Raw genomic sequence first — 27999 nt, forward strand, 5'->3', positions numbered from 1 at the left:
CTGCAGGGACAGTGAATGAGCGGCCATAGGGCCCGAGAGGACTCTTACTCAGGGCTTTGATTCCTGTATAAGATAATTTTAGTACAGCAATTAATTTAATTAGAAAACATATTGGATATATGATCTGGTCCTGTGAATGTTCTAGTGCTCTGATTGGCTACAGGAGTTCTAGCCTGGGAATATTCTAATGCTCTGATTGGTCACCAATTGCAGAGGACTATAAAGGTTATAATGCTCTGATTGGCTACAGGAGTTCTAGTCTGGGAATATTCTAATGTTCTGATTTGTCACAGGTTGTACAGTAAATGTTTTAATACTCTGATTGGTCCTAATTTGGTCTAGTCCAGTGTATATTCTAATGTTCTGATTGGCTAGAAGGTTGGTCTAGTCCTGGGAATATTCTAATGCTCTGATTGGCTACAGGTTAGTTCCCTTATGAATGTTCTTATGCTCTGATTGGATACATGTTGGTGTAGTCCTTTAGACGTTCTTATGCTCTGATTGGTTACTGGTCCTAGATCTGTGGAAGTTCTGATGCTTTGATTGGCCGCAGGTTGGTCTTGTCCTGTGAACTTTTTGAATGCTCCAGATAATTTTGGTTTTAGTGGCACATAACAGAAAGCCGCTTACACACTGATATTAAGGAGAAACAACTTATAAAGCCCCAGTGAGATGTAAGTAAAATGCGCTGTTTGCATCAGGGCTGCGGACAGTGTCGGACTGGGGCATGAAGGGCCCACCGGGGAATGCAACACTAGGGGCCCACCAAAGGGGGTGTGGTCAGCCATCATAGAGGCGAAACCAGACACTAGAGGGGGAGTGGTCAGTCCACGAAAGACAGCTAGCACCTTAGTGTAGTGAAACTACAAGCCCCAGCATGCTTTGCCAATATATAGCAGCTTATTGCTGTAAGGATATGCTGGGACTTGTAGTTTCACAACACCTGGAGTACCACAAGTTAGCCAAGCCTGCACTAGACTCAGAACATTTGACAGACTGTCCTACCTGTTGTTGTCACTTTTACCACCTGTGGCTGCTGGTTTCTTTAGTTGCGGCTTGTCTGGATCCAGGAATGTTGAGGGCCCTATTTGGAAAAAATAATGGGTACATTTAGAAATGCCAACCATCCCTGCCATTAAATCAACAGCACCCACATTCAATTATAGACCCAAACCACCTCAGCATTAAAGGTCCCTTCAGCCCCTCCCTATAGTGTTCTCTGTGCAGCCCCCCTCACTAGAGTTTAGTATAGTCAGCCCCCTTATAGTTTAGTATAGATAGGCAGCCCCACTATGCCTCATAGTAGTGCCCCCAAAACAATGCTATGCCACACGGTAGTGCCCACAATGTTACGCCACGCAAGTGTCCCCGATTCATATTATGCCTGCAATAGTCCTCTCAATTCACACACATTTTATATATATATATAGAGAGAGAGAGAGAGAGAGAGAGAGAGACAGAGAACAGATGTAATATACTTTTTACGATGAGCGCTACCTTAGTACTTTCTGGTAAAAATAAAAAAAAGGTGAAGAGGGTGATGCTGCCACTATTCCCAGGGGGTAGAGTATCCTGACAGTACTCAAAAAATTTAAAATTGACAGGGTTTTATGGGATGGGCACAAATCAGGGGGGAAGTGGGACACACAAGGATACAAACATACACACCTATTTGGACTGTAATGTGTATCTAATACTGGGTGTGTGTAATGATCAACAAAGCTAAATTAATATCAAAACCAATACTAATAACATTGAAATCCAGTGTTATCAAGATAAAAAACTGTAATACATAAATGATTTTTTAGCACAAACAATATAAACAGCTGGTTAAAGTATACTTACCCAAAAGTTGATTGATGCAGCCTCTCTGACCTTCTCCCTTCAGCGGTGCGGGAACATCAGCTGACAGGGTGAGTGGGCGGGTCACATGATCGCAGCTGCGATCGCATGTGAAAGGTGAAAGATGACTGGCTGTCAGTGACAGCCAGTCATCCGCAGCAGCGGGGACGCCGGAGAGGAATGCGAGCACCCTGGTGTGAACAACAGGCCTCCAGGTAAGCTCCGCCCACATCTAAAAGGGGGTGTGGCCGTAAGGTAGCCGGGCCTACCGGTAATTTTACCGGTAGTCCTGTGGGCCAGTCCGACGCTGGCTGCGGATCAGAAGCAATTTTGGGAAAAATGTATCGACTCCGACTACAAAATAAAAATGCAAAACGGCTGGAGGTGAAAACCAGGACAACAAAACAAAGACAAGGACTGCAGGAAGGAGGAGGCGATTCTGTTCTTCATAGATTTACAATAAATACTAAGTGTTCGTTGACTTACAGTATCGTATATTTTCATTGCACAGCGTTCAGCTTTTTACATGTTATATATCCTATTATATATTTATTAAATACATAGTTTGTTGTATATTTACTTTCCTATGAATTTAGCGCTGTTTTCCTGTTCAGGAATTTTAATAAAATATTTATGATCAATTAATCCAAGTAGCCTGACGATTTATGGTGTGTGATGAAAATGCAGCGTGCTACCATTCTACTGAAGTAGGTCTGTTATTCCCAATGAATATACATTTGCCGTTTACGAAGCAGTCGGTGGTAAAATAGAGGAGTACACATTCTACAGCCCTGGGAGTAAATGTATCAAGCTGAGAGTTTTCCAGCGGGTTTGAAAAGTGGAGATGTTGCCTATAGCAACCAATCAGATTCTAGCTGTCATTTTGTAGAATGTACTAAATAAATGATAACTAGAATCTGATTGGTTGTTCAAACCCGCCGGAAAACTCTCAGCTTGATACATTTACCCCCCGGTTTAAATTATAAATAATTTTGTAGTAATCTCCTGATTATTATGTTGCTTTGTGGGTAGAGCTTTTAGTGACTATGAAGCTGGCGCAAAACGGGAGCCAAAAACGAGCTTGTTTCCCTATGTTATTCACCTATAACAGCTGCAAAACACATGCCTACTACCAGGCGCACATGCGTGTTTCTGCAGATCTGCATGAGCCACATTTGCGCGAACGCGTCTTTAATATACACGCCCCTTCCTGCCTCTCCAGTCACAGGTGGGCGCAAGTGCAAGGCCATCTTAACAACATTATGGGCCCCCGGGCAAAGCAGTGCACCGGGGCCCCTTGATATAGATATATAGATACAGATATAGATATATAGAGATAGAGATAGATAGATGTACTTGCTCAGTGACCCTTGAAGGTTTTTTTGCAGGTTTTTTTCTTTTGCAGGATTATTTATTCTCATTAAGAGCCGTGCCTATGGGGCCCCCTTGCCCGTGGGGCCCCCGGGCAGCTGCCCATCGTGCCCAATGGAAAAGATGGCCCTGCGCAAGTGCCAGAATCAGGCATGTCTGCGTTGACGCATATGCGCGCTCCCACTTTCTGAGCGTGCGCAGAGCGATTACACGTAAGCTGGAGCAGGACCCTCGCTACACGAGTCCCCAGACCTCTGCAGGGACATCGCCAAGAACAATGACACAAGTCAATATATTGGAAACGGAAAGGGGCATCATAACAAAACACAAACTATAATAAGGAGTAATATTTGTTCTAATTAAATATATGGCCAAATCCAAAGACATTTATGATATCTTCCCACTGACAGTGATTGACAGTCCTGTCTCCAAGAGGTTCTGCAGCAGCAGCAGCAGGTGAGATGGCTGTGCAGTGCCAGTGATGGACAGCAGAGCAGGGCTGTGTGTGAATGAGGAGGAGGGGACACAGCACACACACAGCACAGAGCACACACACAGCACAACCTCCTCCTCCAGGACAGCAGCCGCTGACATGTAAAGAGTTAGGAGACTGAGCAGAGCGTTACTGGAAGCTACTTCTCCAGCCTGGGACACCCCCATATTTCTGAGGGTCTCCTCTCAGAGAGGAGGGGGGGGAGAAGAGGGGGGCAAGCATGGATTGCCAGGTTGATACTTACATGGGGAAAGAGAAATCCTCCATCATGAGGAAGAGGGCTGCTCTGCTGAGGAAGGGCTGCAGCTTTGAGATCCAGAGGTAAGTGCAACAATGTAACAACTGCCCCCATTACCCCTCTCAGTACCTGCCGGGGCATCAGCAACAACTGACACTATTTGGCATCAGATATTGAGCTCGTAGACTGACAGGATGGGTAAAATGTTCCATCTCCCTCAACTTCCATCTGTTGGGGGAAGATCGCAGTGCAGGGTGCACAGAAGGGGTTAATAGACTGCACACTATGGGGGTTAGGAGGGAAGGGAGGGGGTAAATGTTTTGTTACTGAACTCGGATTTTGACAGTGGCAGCTTCATAAAAGAGCCTTATATTAGGCAAGGGGGGGATCAGACACCCACATAGGCACAAAGTTGCAGAAGCAGCCTGGAATCCCAGTCTGTTGCACAGCTGTGGGAGACATTATCAGAGTCATATGCCAGGGTACAGGGGGGGGGCTCTCCATGTGCTGTAATAATATAATCTGTGCTGTATGTGTAGGTGAAGGGTTATAGCAGAGCTCCTGCAGAACCTCTTGTACCAGCTGCAGGTCTGTAGCACTGGGACTGTCATGGGGTGGGGGGGGGGTGAGAGAATTTCATGCAACAGCTGTATAATAATCTCATATGAAGCTCAGTCTATATGTATCAGCTCATTAACGAGAGTTGTGATTGGAGGGGGGGTGTTAGCCAGTTTTGGGAATGGGGGAGACTGATACAAGCACATTGTAATGTGTCCTTGGACAAGTTCCTGCTTCTTCAGGGTCAGTCACTGAGATTTGATTGACAGTCATTGTTATACTCGGGTACATTATACCTTTATGACACGTCCCTTGTATGTGACGGTAGCTGCACAGTCCAAGAATGATTTATTGTTGCTAACAAAACATTTCTCCCATACATACCAGAGCTTATAGTAATCAGGATGTTTGTATTAGCTGTAAATCCATGTGAAATAATGACACAAGTCAGTCTGATATGTTGCTGATACCAGTGCTACATACTGTGCTGTAGAAAAAAAAAAGGCCTGTCATTCCCCACATTGTTCCTGGCAGTGCTCCTCTAAGTGACTGTAGGAGGAGACACCCAGTGATTATATGTGTGGGTATGGCATTCATCTTCTCATTACATTGCATAGCAGTGCCTCTCGCAGTGGCTGTAGGAGGAGCTCAGCGATCATGTTTGTGACTATGGTGTCCTTCTCTTTACCATAAGTAGCAGTGCTCCTCGCAGTGGCTGTAGGAGGAGCTCAGCGATCATGTTTGTGACTATGGTGTCCTCCTCCTCTTTACCATAAGTAGCAGTGCTCCTCGCAGTGGCTGTAGGAGGAGCTATGATCATATTTGTGACTATGGCATCCTCCTCCTCTTTGCCATATGTAGCAGTGCTTCTCTCAGTGACTCAGTGATCATGTTTGTGAGTAAGATAGTATCGTCTTTACCTTGTGTAGCAGAGCTCCTCACAGTAACTGTAGGAGGAGGTGTTTAGTGATCATGACTGCGTGTATGACTTTCCCTTCCTCATTACATTGTAGTGCAGGACTCCTCTCAGTGACTTTAGGAAGAGGAGATACTGGTGATCATGTCTGTCTATATTTTGAGAATTCCTGGAAATTGGTGTTCAAAATAAAATATCCCATACCTGTATACCTCTCAGCAGTGCGAGCCTCTGAAAAGAACGTACGGCCAGACCACATTGGGGGCGAAACGCGTCTCGTTGTTGTGGTTACGACCCTGGGGTGTCCAAGTGTTTCCAAAGTGCTATCCTGCCCCATCGTAACTCCTCTTCCCTAAATGTACCCTAGTATTACTGCGACAGTTTGGGCAAAAGTCCTGATTGTCAGGACATGAAAGTTCCCTAAAATTGGGGCTGTCCCGTCTAAATTGGGACAGTTGGTACATACGCACCTGTACCATAAAGATAATGGAAACATATTGTCTTCTATCCTTTACCCTTATATTCTGTATATGTTTCCTATGCAGATCTTTCTACAAATGTCCAAAAATTCTATTAATTTGTTAATTATTTTTCTCAGCCATGAAAATGTAGCACCTGGACCAGATATATATATATATATTTTATTCTTTTCTTTTTTTAAATAAGCTGTTTATTTTATATAATGCCTATTTTATTATTGCTAGATCTTTAACTTAGATTCTTATTTTTTTCAGAAATGTTTTGCTGCCAAATTACTACCCAATTAATGGGATCATTCCCGGGAGCACCTATTGAATTTACATACTGATAAACCCCTCCGGTCCCCCGGGAGTCACATCAGTTCTGCATTATCTGGCGTTCTGCGCTGCAGGCAGCGTGGTAGTGGTCTCATCACTGCAGTGTGGCTTTTATACAATCAATGTCTGTAAGTGATGGGAGGAGAGTGTTGTGTGGAGACTTATTAGATCCAAGAGCCGTAGAATCTCATTCACTGTGACGGGGAGAAGCGGAGGGTGTGAGGGCTGCTGCAGTCTTGCTGTGATCCATGTGCCTTCTCCTAAATCAGCTGCAAAACACGGCACGTTCCAAATAACCTCTTTACGTGTGTTAGGAGTAAAACTAAAAAGCCTATGTAACAAGCATAGTGGTGGTACATGTACAGTGTCCACAACTGCTCTGTTATCGCCATGTCACGGAGGCGATAACAGAAGAAAATAATATTATTACTATTCGTTTGCACAGTTAACGCGCCTTTAGCGATGGAACGCCTGCGATTCCCCAAACTTCTCCCATCTACAGGTGCAAACTTTTGCACCTGCAGCGGATTTCACCATTTTGGCGGCCGCAAATCCCTGGACAACGACGCACATTGTACAAGTGTAACCAATCAGATGGTTGCTTTCATTGTGTAAGTTGCACTTGTAAATGACACCATCTGATTGGTTGCTCTGAGTTACAGCACCTTTCTGCACCAGTTTTCAGAACACCCCCATTACCTGATGAGGAGAAGGGGGGGAACCTGAGCTAGGTAAATCTGCAGTTATATTGCACTGATTGGCAGTTGGTTATGATGTGATCTATAAGGCAAGGCATTCTGGTTGATGTAGTCCAGTAGTATTGCTCCAGCTACAGGAAGAGCTTGGTACTAAACTACATATCCCAAAATCCCCTGGGACCTCAACCAGACCTCACCTCACCTGCATTAGTAAGTTCTGGAATGCATATGTAGACCTATCATCAGTAATATATATATATATATATATATATATATATATATATATATATATATATATATATATATATATGAGTACAGTACTTGTGTTGCCTGCAAGGGACAATCTGACAGTAATATATAAGTAAGAGTCTATGATAAAAAATGATTTTGTGCTGTATGATAAGTCGCCTCTAGGGGCAGCGCTGAGTTGTAGCCTGTGATTGGTGCTCAGACCTGACCGCTATCACCCATTTTTACACAGCGTGATAATGTTCTGCTGCTGTTCGTCCAGCTTATTTTCCAGTGGCAATAACCTAGGCTGAACTAATTAACTGTGGTTAAGGAATATTTAGTATTTCTTCATTATGCGCAAAGAAACCGCTTGGACGGTAATGTACGTGGTGTTAATTGCGAAAACTCATGCTGCGCAGGTCTACAAATACATACTGCTGCTGATGTTGACTTGGCGCATACCAGGCGCGTATACCACCAATGCGTAGCAGGATGCATCTCGAGATGTGTACGCCTCAGCCAACGGCTAGAAATACGACATTGTTGGCTAAGAGTCCATTTGTCTTTAGTACTTAATTTATCACTTTCATTAATTATCATCATCTTCATCAGTTATTTATATAGCGCCACTAATTCCGCAGCGCTGATTCATGTTAATTTGATGCTAGGTTTGTCCACTTTTGCCAGTATTCTTTGTTTGTGGACAGTAATTTTCTGTAAACTTGTTGTGATGGGGTATTAGTGACAAACCTCCGTTCAGGATGATTGATCGCCTATTTGGTCGCCACGCCCAGTGATGACATTACACATCGATCCGAAGATACCAGATTTCATTTCCATTTGTATTGAGCTTGTGCTGCCCTTTAACCCATTGAGAAAACATGTACTTTCTGTGTCTTGTGGGCCAGGCTCTCGTTCCTGGCCCCCAGTCAGCGAACGGATTGGATTCTGTGGTTGATTCATCGCTCAGATATTCCGGGGATCCGATCCTTGCGGTCGATACAACATAGATCGCTCTTCATGATGAATGATCAGCTAGTTCACTACAGTACTGCAGATTTTTTTGCAGCAAACACATTTTAAAAAATGGTCAAATAATGACCTGTTTTTTTTTTACTAATTAGCCCCGAGATGATTTAAATTGTCTATATGGAAATATTGACATTTAAAGTGGAACAGCCATCTCCATATATTAAAATCGTTACAATAACCACTGAGAATTCTGCTTGCTTCGAGCACAAATAACGTTTAGAATTTCTGAATATTTTTATTTTTTTTCTTCCTTAAAAAATTACAGTGATAGCGGCTGACTTCCTCTTTAGTCTGATACAAGGCCTGCTGAATCTGTCTCCGCTGATTAGTGAAACTGCTCCCTCTTCATGGGTTACTGCCAAGACCGCAGACCTGCGCTCGCTGGATGAGAAGAGTAAGGAAAAGGTTCTGATGGACATCAATGAGGAGAGTTCCCCGATTGTCAATCCTCTGCACGCTCTCCTCTGACAACTGTTTGAGTATTACCCCCTGGGGGCGTCTTACAGGGCAAATCCCTATCTTGGGGCTAGAACTGCCCTGAAAATGTCATGACCCTTTTTACTCTCTGTACTATTATTATATTATTATATTATACGTGAGGCTATGTTCAGGCTAGGCGGAGTTATTTTTGCATTTGATGTTGCTCCATGTATTATACTTTATATCTGTACCATTATTTTGGTATACAGCATTTTCTCCTGGTGTTACTTCATTCTGTTTGAAAACCATCCACGTTTCAGGCATATTCTGGGGACAGATGGTTGTTAGAAGTTTATGGTGAGTATAACGTGTCTTGTCCCAGATAAATCTGCTGATCGTCTGTCCCAGAACTCGGGAGTTGGGTCTATATATAATAATGTTACATCTCACACAGGAAATTGATGCAGGCGCATTACTAAGAATTATTATTTAATGGGGAATCTCGTCTCCTCTTAACTTCCCTGGCCAAGGTCTAGAAGCTGCATTAACTCTCGTACCGGAGACGTCGGGATATCTGAGATTCCCAGGTTAGTGTTTTGCAGGATTTGACCTGTAGTATAGTATGATGAGACGTCTCCGGTACCGGGGTATCATGGTACTGCTGGGGTCCAGGGTTCGATTCCAACAATAGCCTTATCTGTGTGGAGTTTGTATGTTCTCTCCATGTTTGTGTTGAGTTTCCACTGGGTGCTCTGGTTTCCTCCCACACTCCAATAACATACTGGCTGATGAAGTTAGCACTTTTTTAGATGTCCTGGTGGTAGGGAATATAGATTGTAAGCTCCTTGTGCATGGACTGATTAATTATTCTCTGTGTCTCTAAAGTGCTACGTAATATGTAGTGTAATAATAATTGCGATATCTGCGGTCTATATATATATATAGTTATGGAAAGTTGCTAAAATTAGCTGGTCAAAAGTTAGCAGCGTCAAACAACATTAGCCAATTGTGATGGCTACTGTTGATAGTTGGTATGAATTAGGTAAACACAGGGGGTCATGCTGAAAATTGCAAAAAAAAATATTTATTTTCCTGGCGTAAGGAAATGCAATTCAGTGATGTGCAACAGTCTTGATGCGGACGTAGGTGCGAGCGCATTTTTGGTGAGTAAGGTGAAGAAATGTCTAAGTTCTATAAAGAACGGACTTGTGTCCAATCTAATCAACCCCCATTCGGTCCATTGGGGCTGCGGAAATTCTCATCTCGCCATTTGTCAAGCAAAAACCGCCATATGTATATTCTAAATACCAGAATAACTTTACATAGTTTACATTAAAACTTTATATACATTTGAATACTTTTTAGTCAGGAGTGTATTAATCTTTGAAGGAAGGTTCTAGAACAGGTCCCTGCCCGGGAAACGTAATTTGTTTTGCAGTTCTAGACGTTATTGAGCGTTATCCAGATTCGCACAAGGAGAAGTATTATACCAGGGGGAGATAAGGCGACTTCAAACACTGCTCTATTATTAATATTTGATTAATGCTCTCTCTTAATCTCTCCCTCTTTGCAGTTGTACTGTAGCATGATAAGGTAAATAAGAGGCCGGTACTCACCCAGGGCGTCGGTGACCTTGAAGTTTAACTCTACAAACTATATATACATATACATACACATACATACATATATATATATATATATATATATATATATATATATATATATATATATATATATACATATTTTATTAGAGACACTTAAAACGTTTCCAGAAATTATAGCCGGATTATCACTAAAGCAATGCAGGCTCCTATGGTACGTTAGGAATAGTGGGGACCAGAGTAGCAAACATGTTTTTTTTGTAGGGTTTTTTGACAAACAGAGGTGGGGGAGGGGCCCAAACCAGTATCTGTCCCCTTGGGGTATTAATCAGGCTCTGCCGGAAATAAGGACACCTATTTTTAATAAGTTATGAACATTCTATTTTCTTGCTATGTTGCTTTACTAATATCATGAAATAATCTTCCCCCCATCTGTTTGGTTCTCATGAAGTTCACACACAAGCCACAAACACCGCCTGCCGATTCTCTAACTAGGCGCCGAGTAGATCTAAATTCACTTAACTGCAATTTAATGATGGGTACATGGGGTCCTGGCATATTAGGGTTAGGGCACATGTTACTAAATATGTTTTATTATCCGTCTTCTATTTTCCAATAATTGGAAAAGTGTAAGTGTTGCACGTAACAACCAATCAGGATCCAGCTAACATTTATCTAGTACATTCCAGGAAATGAGGCTAGAATCTGATTGGTCACTGGACAACATCTCCACTTTTCATTTCCAGAAAGTTTGATAAATCTACCCTTTTATCACACACATGGACACGACATAGAGCTGCTTTTTACCAGCACAGTACAGTCAGGCCTGGCGCTCCCATTAGGCAAGGTTAGGCACTTGCCTAGGGCGCCGGGCTCTGGAGGGCGCCACAGTATTCTAAAATACTTTAAAACTGTGCGGCGACCGCTGACCATACCTGTCACGGCCGCCGCACAGCATTCAGATGGACGGGTAGGGGGGGAGAGGCTATTTTGTCACCAACGCCGCCTCTCTGCTCCATCTCCTCCCCTCCACTTACTAGTGTCAGTGAGTGGAGGGGAGGAGACGGAGCAGAGAGGCGGCGGTGGTGAGACAAGGTAAGGAGAGGAGGGAGGAGGGCAGCGATTTTTGCGGGGGGGGGGCGCCGCTTTTTTAAAAATGCCTAGGGCGCCGTGGACCCTAGCACCGGCCCTAAGTACAGTTGAGCACTTTTGTATCTAAAGTCACAGACAGTGACTGGATAATACAAAGGCTGTAAATTCCGCTTTACATTATGTCAGTAATAATCCTCATAAGTCTATAGGCTCTTAGGTCTGATGGTTCTTCTACTGACTTTATATTCTCATTTATTAATTACCCAGAGTCCTTTAATATGATGTAATCCATACTTCACAACATTTTACTTGTCTAAATGGGGTGTGGGCATCAGATGGTTATAAGACTTAAATGAAAAGCAGAAGAATAGAGATAAAGCAATGTATGTAGCGAAAGCTACACAAGGACGTATGAAAATAATGGAGACCTAACAAAAAGGTGACTCATTGTGTATGTCTGTGACCTGTGTACTGGGGTAAGGATAAGTGACTCGCTGGAATCTACCCACTCAATGTTTATTTTGGCACCTGAGTGAGCCACCGAAGTAAAGCACAATTCATAAGGGAGGATGATAGGAGTGTGGCTATGGCTGACTCTAGAGCATGGTTTGGAAGATTTATAGAGACCAGATAAAAAATGTAAGATGGGGAACCATATTTGGAGGGCTTTGTTGTTGAGAATTAAAATTTTAAATAGTTTCCAAATCCAATTTGACTTCATATGTAAATGCATTGTATTGACAGTGCATATATGAGCGTTTCCATACACTAAGATGCTTTATATTGTACCGTCAACTTTGTAAATATCCTATAAGAAGCCACCATCATTATTGGTGATTTTGGGTTCATAAATATTCTCAGAAGAGTTACTGACGAGATTTGGAATAATTGATCTGTAGGGACTTGTCGTCAGCCTGTGATGGTTTGAAGCACAAAGTTTTTACACGTTCAATATATATAAATCAAAGCATGAGCAGAATTGTCAGTTTTCTGTCCCCCCAGATTGCAGCGTTGTTCTGTATGTCCTGGAGGTCAGCGCAGCGAACATCTCATCAGGACAGTGGACACCTAAACGGCGTAGAGGTTCATGCGGATAGGTGGGAGCATTTCTGGTATTAAATAGATTCAAAAAGAGCCGCACAGTTAATACATATATTACAGAGATGAACCCCGGAATCCAGAATATTGATCGGCCGTAACGTCTGTTCCCTGTACATAAATTCCTAGAGAGCGAAAGTAGACAGAATTTCCAGAAACTGAATCCAGTGCGCTAGAGGTGAATGTTGTTATGAATATGTTTATAGAAGGTGACTGGTTGAAGGTCACAGGGAGCCAACCAGGGTCCTCAGTAAGCCTCTCATTGTCATCGTCATTCAGAGCATCTATCCGAGCTTCTCCAGAGAGACCCGATTATAAATCTATCTGTACAGAGCAGTACGCGGCTCTGTGAAATTGGTTCAAACCGCTCCAGAGATTCATACGTGAACATTAATCAATAGTTTGTTGGAAAGTGCCTGATTGACATGTAAATTGCCACTTGACAGTCCACGACCTTCTTATTCCTGAGCATGTGACCCAACTGCGGACTTACAGAATAATCAATTCAGTTTGTTAAAGTTGTTTAATTTCCTCGATAACTAAATTTGGGTTTTTGTAATTCTTTTATGTCGGGATATTGGAAAGGGGTCTTGTGATTTTACCGGATTATACACTGAGTGGCTATTTTATAAGTTAGATCTTTATCTGTGGTGGAAAACAGTCGGCCCTAGGACCTCATTTGGCCCCCTGAGCCTTATCATGTGGCCCTTGCGGCTCCTTCCTGCTTCCTGGTCAGATTTATTATAACGTTGAACACTTGTGTAAAATGCCTGATAATATGTTATTATCATTGATTAGATGTATTGCTTTACCTTATTACTGAGATTAAGGGTCATTTGCGTCTTTTTGAAGGTTAGAGAATCTCTCGTGCGGCCCCTGAAGTGCGTCGGGTTGGTTATCACTGGTTTACATAGTAGCGACTCTCTTCTCTAAGCGCCGCCAGAAAACTCTGGTGTAAAGACACGGTACGGTGTATAAAGTGCGGTAGAGGGATACCGGCCCACGTCCGCTCCTATGTGTCCCATAGTAATAGCATTACCAGCCGGTATTACTGACAGGGGGTATCCATGACCTGCGGGGTTCAACCATATTTAAGACGTTTCCACAACTATCGCTGCAACCGCAGGATTGCCTTCCAGGGCTCATGTGTATTCCGGCAAATCCAATGATCCTGCTACCTACCTCAGCACCCTGCTATCCCGTGTCTCCACCCACTTCTACACTGGCGCCACGCAGTACTAACTGTGGCTCAGTTACCTATTTTATGAGTCTGCACTCATATATCACTACCCCCTTCCACACTAGCCCCACCCCCTTCTACATTGGTCCTACCCCCTTCTAACTATGGCCCAGTTACCTATGTCATATCTCGCTCCACCCCCTTCTACACTGGCCTCGCCCCCTCCTAACTATGGACCAGCTAGCTATCTTGTATATCTCCACCCCCTCATAGTGTCCCCACCCCCTCCTAACTATGGTCCAGTTACCTATGTCATATCTCGCTCCACCCCCTTCTACACTGGCCTCGCCCCCTCCTTACTATGGACCAGCTAGCTATCTTGCATATCTCCACCCCCTCATAGTGTCCCCACCCCCTCCTAACTATGGTCCAGTTACCTATGTCATATCTCGCTCCACCCCCTTCTACACTGGCCTCGCCCCCTCCTTACTATGGACCAGCTATCTATCTCGCATATCTCCACCCCCTCCTACAGTGGCCCCACCTCCTCCTAACTATGGACCAGCTACCTATGTCATATCTCGCTCCACCCCCTTCTACACTGGCCCTGCCCCTCCTAACTATGGACCAGCTATCTATCTCGCATTTTTCAACCCCCACCTACAGTGGCCCCACCCCCTCCTAACTATGGACCAGTTACCTATGTCATATCTCGCTCCACCCCCTTCTACACTGGCCCTGCCCCTCCTAACTATGGACCAGCTACCTATGTCCTCTCTCCTTTAGTAGCCTCACCCCATCCGAAATATGGCTGATACCTATCTTACAAATATGCACTCACATCTCTACACCCCTCCTACACTGGCTCCAGCCATTAACTGCTCAACGAGCAGCAAACTCCTCTCTATGTTGTATTTTCTTTAAAACGTCGGTCTGATTATTCGTTAACTTCTACTAATTAATGCAATGTATAGTACTACAGAGTATTAATACAATAGTTTCAGTGTCCAATACACAGCTAACAACTACAAAGTAATATTTTTAAAGAGATTTAAAAAAAGGTAGGTAAACTAATGAGTACTAAAAGAAATGACCATTGTTTGAAGAATCCACAAAGAAAATGGATAAATATATTCCTGGCTTTGCTACCATTGCATTGTGTCCTTGTGCTAATATGTTCTTATCAGAATGCCATTTCTACACAATTACCGAGACAATGGACAACCTGGGACGGCTCAGAAATCTTGTTTGGTTTTACACTTAGTGTAATCTCAGTTACTCTGACATTTCACTTAATTACTACCTCACCTCTTCATTACAGATTGCAAAATCCCCTCCCACATCTGTACAGAAATGTCCTGACAACATCTGATACAGGTCAAAAGCTGAGACTGCAGTCATTTGAGCTGCTGTGACATCATTGGTCCAACCTCTGTGTTGAATCCTCCAATCCACACAGTGTGTGTAGCACGTCTGTCAGTCACTCTGTGTCTACTCTGTCAGATAGGCACCTCCCTCACCACCAAGCAGTAACAGAGAGCATGGCGGATGTATTTAGTAGTACATTATTCCGCTCGGTAATAAGCAGACCATTTATAATAACATCAAACAATGGTTTCACTTGCCCTATAAGATTACCTTAGTTTACTGTCACGTTTGAAACCCTGTGTGTGTATAAATGTGTTTTTATAAGGTAGATAGTACTTGAACGGTCTTTTCTCTGCTGGGTGAAGTTAAACAATAGAAGCAGCTGTTGTACGGAGAGTTTGTTGTTTTCTGGGCTGACAATAAAATACTAAGAGAACAGATGTTGATTCGGAGGTCACATTGACTCTCTTTTCCCAGGTGCACATTGACGTTTGGATTTATTTCTAAAAACAGGACTGAAAGTCACTGAGAAACTGTCATTTTCCAACATCGGCAGCCAAAGATGCTGCAAAAGTGCTCAGACACCTTCTGTAGAGAGTCCCCCCCCCCGTTTCTTATCGCCCTAGTGACTCTGATCTCAGACTTTAAGGATCCTCACGGATCCCTGTAGTACAGTCATAGTCTGTATAAGGACTTTGGAGTGGATGTGTTAAGTACGTGAACTCAAGTTCAACTGAGTTTTGAAACTCTTGTTGCTTGGCAATTGCCCCTCTGTTACGCCTCTACTGTGGCTGCAAACTGCCCCCATGCCACACCACGCGCTCTCCTTAACTGCCCCCCAAGCCGCATCCCGTTCTGTCCTCAACCGCAAATCACCAGCTGTGCTACGATCCCTCCTTAACTGCCCTCAATGTCGCTGCTCGCTCTGTCCTCACTGAGCCCACCAGTTAGCTGCCCTCAAACCCCCCCCCCCCCCTCATTGTTTTTAACTGCCCCTTGTTTAAACATAAGAAGTTGTAATGGTTATATGGTAGTGCAATATTTATTAAGAGTTCAAGACATAAAAGGTAAATGGCGATAGTTATCGGTCATCCAGGGTCCCGAGGCTTTTGTAAAAGATTTTGCAGAGCTTTTAATGGTGGCGTTGACGTGTTCCATACGGTATACATGCCAACTTCTCTTCAGAACGGCAGCAAAAGAAGGGGGCACGTGGGACTTCCAATCTGCCTGCAGGTGGCAGCGGATATAAAGTGACGCATACATTTGATTTTGGTGCTCTGTAGCATTGGGGGGGGCTAAAGGAATTAAATAGATTTAAGGGGAGAGTGTAAGATCAAATTGTAGGACTGACTGTATTAAGTCTCTCAGGCAAATTAAGTACTTTTTAAGCATGAACGTGATTTCTTAGCTGTCCTACAGATTTTCCAAAAGCTCTCTTGTTGGCAAACAAAAATGGCTGCCAGACACAGTCAGTCTGGTACACAGACACAGGCTCACAGCAGTTCATGTGACAGCAGAGGGAGGGGGGAGGAGGATGTCACAGTGCAGACAGAGCTCAGAGGGGTGTTCCAAAGCCTCTCTGCTCACTACAATACGTGCCATGTGCCTATGGTTGCCAAGGTAATTCAGAATCTTAGAACATTAATAGAAGCCTGAAGAAACAAAACAGGGAGATTGTAAATGCCATCATTCTTCTTATAGCCTGCCACAGTGGTTTGTTAAAGAAAAAGGACTTTATTTTTTCATGGCATTGTTGCATTTTTGTTGAACATGTCAAGGTGTTGGTAAATTGTGTGTACGGAAGTGATGTAATACTTGAGTTATAATCTATTTGAAGCATTTACACAAGTAAATTATCCAATAATCCATGCAGCTATAAGCAGATATGAACCGCAGATCTCGCCAATCAGCTTTAATCGGTCTGGAGGACATTATTTGCTATCGGATACTGCACACATGCTATATGAAATAATATTCAATGACTCATAAACCTATAGGATTATTACCGCTGGACACACATCTGTTGCTGACTTATCTGTAAGAACCGTGCAGAATATACAATAAATCTACATGAAAGAACACTTTTGATGGTTTCACTAATTGCAATTTTTAAATGCAAATAAAGTGGAAAATTAAAGGCTGTAGAGAGAGAGTTAATATTTAGTTTTATTCAGTTAAATTTATTTTATTACTTAGAAAAGACGGATTCACATTTTCTGGATGATTTAGTCAACGTAATGCTATTTATAGAGGGGGAAGAAGGAGTTTCCGGGTGGCAGATCTCACGTGTGATCTGGTGCCAGATGTGAGGGATTTTTACTAGTAGTCTCTGGAGTGTAATAATATATCGTCTTCCTGTTAAATGTTCCAACTTCTAATACGGCTCTAGAATTATGATTGACTCGTGCAGGACGCTGAACGCTTAGAATTCCAAGGACGATCTCCGATGCTAGTTGGCAGCTAATTATCCTCTAGGATCCTTGTAGTGCAGTCATACTCGGTATAAGGACCTTGGAGTGGATGTGTTAAGTACGTGGGCTCAAGTTCAACTGAGTTTTCAAACTCTTGTTGCTTGGTAATTGCCCCTCTGTTACGCCTCTACTGTGGCCTCAACTGCCCCCATGCCACACCACGCGTCTCCTCAACTGCCCCCCAAGCCGCATCTCGTTCTGTCCTCAACTGCAAATCGCCAGCCCTCAATGTCGCTGCTCGTTCTGTCCTCAAATGCCCCCCCACCCTCACTCTGTCCTCAAATGCTATATATATATATATACACACAAGTTAACCCGTGCATGATACTCATGCATTCTAGTCAAATCAAGCTACTTAAGGTGTTAAAAAGGTTCTTGTCATGCATTTGGCCCATAGCCCAGGCCTCCTCAGGGGAAGAGCGTTACTTCCCGACGCAAGCGCCCTTATTTAACGTGGTTTTGTCCACATGTCACCACCTCATCATTCTTTTCCATCACCTCATCCTTCATTTTCATCGCCACATCTATCCAGATGTCTATCCAGACACAGGGATCTCTCTCAGCGGTCCTGAGTATCACACTCCTCTCACTCTGTCACCCCCGGCAACCACCAACCACTCCCCACTGTCACCCCCGGCAACCACCAACCACTCCCAACTGTCACTTCTCCTTCAAGAAATATATATATATTTTTAAAAAATCTTTATAAACACTTTTAACAATTAACAAATTAAATTAACAAATTAAAAACATCTTAGTATACCAAATTTCAGCCCTTTCTGAATTTTTTTTTCCACACACACTAAGAATTTAGTAGGTCAGTGTATAACTCCGCCCAGCAGGTGGCGCTGCAGCTTGGTTTTATTTTTTCCACACACACACACAGACTAACACACGCCACTAAGCATTTATATTATAGATTATATATATATATATATATATATATATATATATATAATTTGTTACAGGAAATACACCTTTTGCGCAATTCCTGTTTATGAATACAACGAGGTGCCACCATTTTATTGACTCAGAAGATGCAACGCAGGGAACGTTTGATTGACAGAGGTGAAGGAATATAGGGCCTGATTCATTAAGGATCTTAACTTGAGAAACTTCTTATTTCAGTCTCCTGGACAAAACCATGTTACAATGCAAGGGGTGCAAATTAGTTTCCTGTTTTGCACATAAGTTAATTACTGACTGTTTTTTCATGTAGCACACAAATGTCAACTTTAAATTTCAGTGTACAAATAAGCTATCAAGTATTTGTGTGTTACATGAAAAAACAGTCAGTATTTAACTTATGGGCAAAACCGTGCGACTGGATGGCAGGAGGAATCTCGCCGCTGGTGACATAGTGCAGATTTCCACCTGCAACTTTATAAAAGATTTTTACGCCTCCATAAAACTCATTCAGAGCCCCGATCCACCCCATCCCGGAGCTAAATCGTAGTAAACTATTCAGGCATTTGTGGTCTTGTTTAACACGTGCACTTTGTTATATGTTTATACAGTCCTGCAGCCCAGACGCTGTACAGATGCTGCGTGTCAGAAGCACGTCAGGCTACAATGCGGTTGGTGCGAGAGAGGCTCCTGCTAATTATACAGACTGTCTAAGACAGGCTACAAAGGTGAAACACTCCTCGGAGGGGTCAGGAGTGACAGTTCCCAGCAACGCAGCGCCAACATGACAGCGCAGACACAGGCGACCTTTTAGAGTCGTCTAGTGACGCCCATCACAACTTGTAGTGACAGCCTCATCCGGCAGCCCGGTGCGTTCTGCCATAAGCCGGCCTGTGTCTTCATTGTCAGGGGATTACTCCTATACAGAGAGACACGTCGGGGATTCACATGTCGGCTCTCGTGTGACGAGGGCCTAAGTCACAGCTACAAGTAAGTAGCGTTTATCTCTGGAAGAGCGAGAGGTAGCTCCGATATCACCACGTCTGTACCGTCAGGTCCTGGGGACCAAAATCATTTGCTGAAACAATTAATACAACTTTTACCCGAGTAATTAAAATTCTCCAACACTGTGAAACAACATTTTCCTCTGCATTATCTTGTGTAGCAGAGCTCCTCTCAGTGAGTGTAGGAAGAGAGAGACAATGATCATGTCTGTGACTGACCTTCCCTCCTCATTCCCTTGTATAGCAGAGCTCCTTTAAGTGACTTAAGGAAGAGACAGTGATCATGTCTGTGTATGACATTCCTTTGCTCATTCACTTGTGTAGCAGAGCTCCTCTCAGTGACTGAAGGTGGAAGATCTCCATGATCATATGTGTTTCTCATTCCTCTCCTCATTCTCTTGTGCAGCAGAGCTCCTCTCAGTGACTGTAGTACTGCATTTGGGATTCATATCTGTATTTATTCCCTTCATTACATTGTGTAGTAGAGCTCCTTTCAGTGATTGCTCTTGGGACTGTATCTATGTGTATGACATTCCTCTCCTCATTCCCTTGTGTTGCAGAGCTCCTCTCAGTGACTGTATATGGGATCATGTCTGTATGTATGACATTCTTTTCCTCATTACTTTGTGTTACAGAGCTCCTCTCAGTGACTACACATGGGATCATGTTTGTCTGTCGTCCTCTCATTCCCTTGTGTTGCAGAGCTCCTCTCAGTGACTGCATCACATTATCTGTGAGCAGCAGCAATATTTTTGCCTTTTTTCAAATCTGTTTTCTGGAGCTCTCGGCCCAACAGGTTTCTGTATAAAAGACCTCGCACCTGTGTCACAGATCAGTTACATCCCTTTAGTGGGGACATTATAGGGATAGTTTTTTGGGAAAAATCCCTTTAAACCATTTAATTTCCACCACAGCTAACCCTGTCTCACGGTACAGCTGGTGGGAGCCGCGACCTCAGGAGACCATTTATCTGCGTATAATCATTGGTTTGCGCGGTGTCGCCTCATCCGATAATCTAAGAGGGATAAAGCACTTGGCCACAGAAGCTGGAACTATGATCTAGAAATTGAATGTTTGTTCTGCAGTCTGTCAGTCTCTGTAGTCACCTCAAGTGATGTCCATACAGTAATATAACTGGAAATACCTGGATTACCAATAAAAGTTCCTCCGTAAGTATAAACGTCAGGCGTACTCCCCTCACCCCAGGACCGTCCTGTACCCTGTGTACAACGCGCCAGGTGAATATTTCAGACATGCTGTTTTGGATCTGGAGAAAATAGTTTCCAGCCTAGAAGGAGCCAAGTAACCGCTGACAGCGGATTGTCTGTAAAACTTTTGGCTGCTCATCGTCTTGGAAAAGTTCCCGCACAACATTTTAGACGTCTTTTTCTGAGCAGGAATTAATGGGCTGATTTATTCCACATACGCTGCTTCCAACTGCGACTTTCTGCTGGTGAGTCACTGCGTTGCTGCTGCCGACTCGCTGGGCGCCGGTGACTTAGATCTGGTGACAGGGACGTTACAAGGCCCCTCTGTGCCAATGGTTCTGGGGAAAAAAAATCTTCCAAAATTCAAACAGTTTTCGGGAATTTGTCTAGTTCTTTAGAGGTTTCACGAGATGCTGTGTACTGCTGACCTCCATACTGTCCGTACTCTGAGGACTGAGGGAGGGGTGTCTTACTCACTGTGTGAGTGGGTGCCACTCTCTACTGCCCCTAGTGTGCGTGGCAATTCAGGGTATGTTAGTGTAGACAGTGGTCTTACACTGCTAGAGACACTGGACAACTTCTTGAAAACTGTTTGCAATTGTAGATCACTTTGTGCTCAAACCAACAGTGGTACTCTCATTACTACAGTGATACTCTCATTACTACAGTGATACTCTCATTACTACAGTGATACTCTCATTACTACAGTGGTACTCTCATTACTACAGTGGTACTCTCATTATTACAGTGGTACTCTCAATACTACAGTGGTACTCTCATTATTACAGTGGTACTCTCAATACTACAGTGGTACTCTCATTACTACAGTGGTACTCTCATTATTACAGTGGTACTCTCAATACTACAGTGGTACTCTCATTACTACAGTGGTACTCTCATTACTACAGTGATACTCTCATTACTTTAGAGGTACTCTCATTACTACAGTGGTACTTTCAATACTACAGTGGTACTCTCATTACTACAGTGGTACTCTCATTACTACAGTGGTACTCTCATTACTACAGTGGTACTCTCATTATTACAGTGGTACTCTCAATACTACAGTGGTACTCCCATTACTACAGTGGTACTCTCAATACTACAGTGGTACTCTCAATACTACAGTGTTACTCATTACTACAGTGGTACTCTCATTACTACAGTGGTACTCTCATTACTACAGTGGTACTCTCATTATTACAGTGGTACTCTCATTACTACAGTGGTACTCTCAATACTACAGTGGTACTCTCATTACTACAGTGGTACTCTCATTACTACAGTGGTACTCTCATTATTACAGTGGTACTCTCAATACTACAGTGGTACTCCCATTACTACAGTGGTACTCTCAATACTACAGTGGTACTCTCAATACTACAGTGTTACTCATTACTACAGTGGTACTCTCAATACTACAGTGTTACTCATTACTACAGTGGCAATATCATTACTACAGTGATACTCTCATTACTACAGTGGTACTCTCATTATTACAGTGGTACTCTCATTACTACAGTGGTACTCTCATTATTACAGTGGTACTCCCATTACTACAGTGGTACTCTCATTACTACAGTGGTACTCCCATTACTACAGTGGTACTCCCATTACTACAGTGGTACTCTCAATACTACAGTGTTACTCATTACTACAGTGGCAATATCATTACTACAGTGATACTCTCATTACTACAGTGATACTCTCATTACTACAGTGGTACTCTCATTATTACAGTGGTACTCTCATTACTACAGTGGTACTCCCATTACTACAGTGGTACTCTCATTATTACAGTGGTACTCTCATTACTACAGTGGTACTCCCATTACTACAGTGGTACTCTCATTATTACAGTGGTACTCTCAATACTACAGTGGTACTCTCATTACTACAGTGGTACTCTCATTACTACAGTGGTACTCTCATTACTTTAGCGGTACTCTCATTATTACAGTGGTACTCTCATTACTACAGTGGTACTCCCATTACTACAGTGGTACTCTCATTATTACAGTGGTACTCTCAATACTACAGTGGTACTCTCATTACTACAGTGGTACTCTCATTACTACAGTGGTACTCATTACTACAGTGGCAATCTCATTACTACAGTGGTACTCTCATTACTTTAGCGGTACTCTCATTACTACAGTGATACTTTCATTACTTTAGAGGTACTCTCAATACTACAGCGGTACTCTCATTATTACAGTGGTACTCACATTACTACAGAGGTACTCCCATTACTACAGTGGTACTCTCATTATTACAGTGGTACTCTCAATACTACAGTGGTACTCTCAATACTACAGTGGTACTCATTACTACAGTGTCAATCTCATTACTACAGTGTTACTCATTACTACAGTGGCAATCTCATTACTACAGTGATACTCTCATTACTTTAGCGGTACTCTCATTACTACAGTGGTACTCTCATTACTTTAGCGGTACTCTCATTACTACAGTTGTACTCTCATTACTACAGTGATACTCTCATTACTACAGTGATACTCTCATCCCTACAGTGGTACTCTCATTACTACAGTGTTACTCATTACTACAGTGATACTCTCATTACTTTAGTGGTACTCTCATTACTACAGTGGTACTCTCATTACTTTAGCGGTACTCTCATTACTACAGTTGTACTCTCATTACTACAGTGTTACTCATTACTACAGTGATACTCTCATTACTACAGTGATACTCTCATTACTTTAGCGGTACTCTCATTACTACAGTGATACTTTCATTACTTTAGAGGTACTCTCATTACTACAGCGGTACTCTCATCCCTACAGTGGTACTCTCATTACTTTAGCAGTACTCTCATTACTACAGTGGTACTCTCATTACTTTAGCGGTACTCTCATTACTACAGTGGTACTCTCATTACTTTAGCAGTACTCTCATTACTACAGTGGTACTCTCATCCCTACAGTGGTACTCTCATTACTTTAGCAGTACTCTCATTACTACAGTGGTACTCTCATCCCTACAGTGGTACTCTCATTACTTTAGCAGTACTCTCATTACTACAGTGGTACTCTCATTACTTTAGCAGTACTCTCATTACTTTAGCGGTACTCTCATTACTACAGTGGTACTCTCATCCCTAAGGCCTGCCACACACACACAAACTGGCAACACATGAAGCAGGATGATGACCTCCATATGTCGGTGGTAGATAACTGAGTAATACAGTCCACCAGCGTCCATGTGCCAACCACATTTTACAGCCATGGACAAAAATGATGTAATCAATTTCGACTGGATCAGTCTCCGACGTGCTGACTGTGCTCAATTACTGGTCAGTTTGCTGATATCTGTGAGTGTATGTCCATTTAATAATCCTCAGAATATATCACTATGTATCTGTCAGGGGGTAGATGGATCAGAGCAATGTTCTGCAGATCTCTACAGAGGTCAGTTATGTAATAATCTGCAGAATATATCACTGTGTATCTGTCAGGGGGTAGATGGGACAGAGCAATGTTCTGCAGATCTCTAGAGAGGTCAGTTATGTAATAATCTGCAGAATATATCACTATGTATCTGTCAGGGGGTAGATGGATCAGAGCAATGTTCTGCAGATCTCTAGAGAGGTCAGTAATGTAATAATCTGCAGAATGTATCTGTCAGGAGTAGATGGATCAGAGCAATGTTCTGCAGATCTCTATATTTACACAGTTGAATTTTGGAGTTTGTTTTTAAACATATATCTCTCATACCATCCGCAGTCCTTGTACATGGTCATGTACACACAGCGCTTCTTGGCTCCCACGTGCTATCTTTTGGCGCTGTACAGTTCCTGGAAAATCAACCTGCTCCTATTCTTGCAGGATAGCGGATGCGGCTGAACGTGCGCATTGTGGAAAGTCCACCCTCCAGCTACTTTAGCACCAGTCCTTTCATAAAGAAAACAGTTTCTGTCTCATTTAAGTATTAAGTGAATTATAAGAGTACTGTGACGTCAGCATTGTGTCTGTTACATGAGGCGCTTTGGTGTGGTTAATGTTTTTGTTACGATGGCGATACGCGTTCACCCAAAGGCATTTTACAGGATAAGCCATGGGCTGGATCTTATCATCTCTGAGGACTGGACAAATCAAGCGGAGGGGAAAGTGTCACCCCATAAATACAAATGGGTCTCATTTGCGTAATCTTGTCCCACAAACAAAATCTCATTTTTGCATGTGTGTCTAACTACTTGCATTAGTGTTCCTGTCTCACTATCAGCAGCGCCCGCCCCAGATACACTGGCCCATTTCTGCAAAATCAGGTTTAATCAATATATAGAGATGCGCGTTTAGCACTCAGCTCATCCTTCTTGTCCTCTGTGAACGTGAACAGAACACTGGCGTTAACCAGAAGTCATCAGGACTTCAGCTCATCGCAAAAAGGGTCTGGTCACACCACGTTGGGGGATTCAATGCCCCCTCAACAGCATTCCCGGCACTTCCAAAACATTGGACTGCCCCCAACCTTTCTCCCCTAAATTTGTCCTTGAATTTCCGCACACATTGGAGCCACTGGCCACCACCATGAGGGATGACCGAGACAGCTTGTACATGGTACTAACCATTAACGAAATAGGAAAACCGGCGGAACTTAATACACGAAACATAAATGGTTTTCTTATGAACTTCACTGCACAGTTTGTTTGATTGTTTCCTTTAAAACAAGAGTCTATTTGTTGTGCGAGAGAATGTGGCTCGTTGGCTGTATTTGTATGGAGTGAATGCGGCTCATTGGCGTCCTCTCCCACACCGTCTGATCTGGCAGAGGAGGGGGGCACTGATCTGTGGGGGCTCTCGCATCTTGTCCTGGTGGCTGCAGCTGTTTATCTGTACAAACAGTGTTTGAGAAAGTGCGTTATCTCCGTCAGACTATGGGGCATATTTAACAAATCACGGTAGTGCAGTATCGTGCACTTACCGTGGAATTAAAGTCCCGATGTGCCCTCCGCAAATTTATTAAAGGTGCATCGCAGCAGATATCATGGATATCTGCTGCTTTGCACTCCTGATCGTTTTTGGGAGCAGTCACCATTCAACAGAATGGTGACTGCTCCTGGCCGCAATCTAACAAGTCTTTTTTTCGGGAACTTGTCTTGATAATGGGGCACATTTATCATTTATCGGACAAAACGAGAAATACTTATCAATCCTTATCGCATGGATAAGGATTGATGTATTTCTCAAATTTATTAAAAATGGATCACAGAAACCGCAGGTCGGAAAAACTGCTGTTTCTGTGATAAAAAAAACCATACTCACCACTGGCTCTTCGGTCGCTCTGGCTCCGGGTCTCCTCCTCTTCAGCTTACTTTATCTCCTTCATGCTACTGCGCATGTGCCGACTGAAGAACTTGAGGCCGTGACAGGGAGGGATCACAAGATCACTCCCTGCGCATGCGCTGTCCAGCTCTGCTCTCCGGAGCAGAGCTGGACATACCGAAGAACACAAGTTTTACAAGTAATTCCTATGATGTACGCCAGCTTCAGCTGACGTACATTAACACAACAAGTTCCCGAAAAAAATATTTTTTCGGGACTTGTTAGATTGCGGCCAGGAGCAGTCACCATTCTGTTGAATGGTGACTGCTCGCAAAAACGATCAGGAGTGCAAAGCAGCAGATATCCATGATATCTGCTGCGATGCACCTTTAATAAATTTGCGGAGAGCACATCCTGGCCTAATTTACACGGTAAGTGCCCGATAGTGCACTACCGTGCTTTCTTAAATATACCCCAGCTGAAGCTGGCGTACATTATCAGAATTGAAGAAATCCACTGCTGTCAGCTCTGCTCCGAAGAGCAGAGCTGGACAGCGCATGTGTGGAGGGATCACATGATCCCTCCCTGTCACTCAGCGCGCTCTCTCAGAGACAGAGTGGGGACTTTGTGCTTTGAAGGAAGAAGAGGAACGAAGAGGAGATCCCGAGACAGCGCATCCGAAGAGGGGGGTAAGTGTGATTTTTTTCTATCACAGAAACAGCAGTTTTTCGGAACTGCTGTTTCTGTGTTCCCTTTTTAATAAATGTGAGAAATAGTTCAATCCTTATCCTTGCGATAAGGATTGATAACTATTTCTCACTTTTGCCGATTAATGATAAATGTGCCCCTATATAATCACTGCGAAATCCCTCATCCATGTAATTACACCCTTCGCTCCGGGGCATTGGGGCAAAAGACACCGTTCCTGCAGAAAATGATTAGCAGGAAGAGAGTTTGTTTGCATACTGCACATATTTCCGGAGCTCAGTGGTATGAGATGATCTGCAGAATATATCAGTGTATATCTGAGAAAAGGTAGCGGGAAGAGAGCAACATTGGGTGGGGACAGGTCCTAGCTCATCTCTCAATCCTAGTGTAAAAATAAAGTTGCCCAGTGTTTGTGTATTGTAGAAGCAGCCAGTATATGCCTTATTAGCAAAAAAGAATAAAAATTCCGCCACCTCGCATAACGGCAAAGTGCGGCTCTATATGTAGATCGTACAACTGATTTAATGACAGTAAACACCAATTATGAAAGATGAAGACTGACCACGTTTATGAAGTTCTACAAGTGCTTACATGGGATACAGTGCCCCCTAGTGTCAGTTATAAGGATATTAGAAAATGTCAATGCATACACAGTGGGCCTGATTCATAAACAAACTTAATGTGCATTTCTTTTAAAACAAACATTGGGTGAACGTATGACCATATTCAACAAGGAGCGGATGTGAAGATACGTCTGGTGGTGAATACAGGTCTAGGTCCGCTCTGCTCTAACACACAATACTCTGCAGGATACGTCCAATATATATGTGGAATATAAAGTCACAAAAGAACGCAAAGAAAACATATTCAATTAATGTCACCTGTTAATAATACAGACATTAATGACAAAGCATTAAACAATAAAAAAAAGTGCCCCCCCCATGAAATACATTTATTAGGATGTTAATATCTACTGTACATAAAATACATTAGATTATTATTAATGTCTACTGTACATAAAATACATTTTTACAGTTGCTCCTGATACAAACACATGTTCTAGCTGTATACACAGCGTCATCACTAGTAATCAGCACTTACACCTGACCTGTAGCTGCTGCAAGTAATACGACAGAAAGTCACGTACCTTAGAGATGCCCAAAGCCTGAATCGACACTGCTGTGTGCGCTCCAGCTTGGCACACCCTTACTGTACACTGACTACGTGCAGACGCCCAGACCCCTCCCCGTTACGCCCCTGAAACTGTAGGCTGTGATAAGGGTCGTTTGTGCTTGAAGATGAATTGCAGGAGTCTGCGTTCCGCGCGGTACGGTCCGTTTCTGGGCCTGCGCAGAGTAACTGTGCGCATTATATGCACAAAATCCCGTGTTTGTCCCTTAATTGATAAAGGCCCAGTGTGTACAATGATGCAAACTCCTATTAATGGTATATTTATAATTGTTACGTTCTGACGACATC

General features: G+C 43.1%; 2 protein-coding genes across 3 annotated transcripts in view; one reads left to right on the forward strand and one right to left on the reverse strand.

The window, feature by feature from the left end:
* Positions 1 to 1067: 1067 nt before the first annotated feature.
* SLC2A8 (solute carrier family 2 member 8) overlaps positions 1068 to 27999 on the reverse strand; it is a 192879-nt gene continuing 165947 nt past the window's right edge. The window contains exon 12 of the mRNA XM_075185695.1: positions 1068 to 1084. The gene's annotated coding sequence lies outside the window, so the exon portion shown is untranslated. The remainder of the gene's footprint in view (positions 1085 to 27999) is intronic.
* The window catches only part of GARNL3 (GTPase activating Rap/RanGAP domain like 3), a 172003-nt gene continuing 147773 nt past the window's right edge, over positions 3770 to 27999 (forward strand). For both annotated transcript variants that reach the window (XM_075185689.1, XM_075185691.1), the window contains exon 1: positions 3770 to 4027. In XM_075185689.1, coding sequence (XP_075041790.1) covers positions 3927 to 4027 — 101 coding nt within the window. In that variant the 5' untranslated portion in view covers positions 3770 to 3926. The remainder of the gene's footprint in view (positions 4028 to 27999) is intronic.

This window comes from Mixophyes fleayi, chromosome 9 (genome assembly GCF_038048845.1).
Source record: "Mixophyes fleayi isolate aMixFle1 chromosome 9, aMixFle1.hap1, whole genome shotgun sequence".
Taxonomy (NCBI): Eukaryota; Metazoa; Chordata; class Amphibia; order Anura; family Limnodynastidae; genus Mixophyes; species Mixophyes fleayi.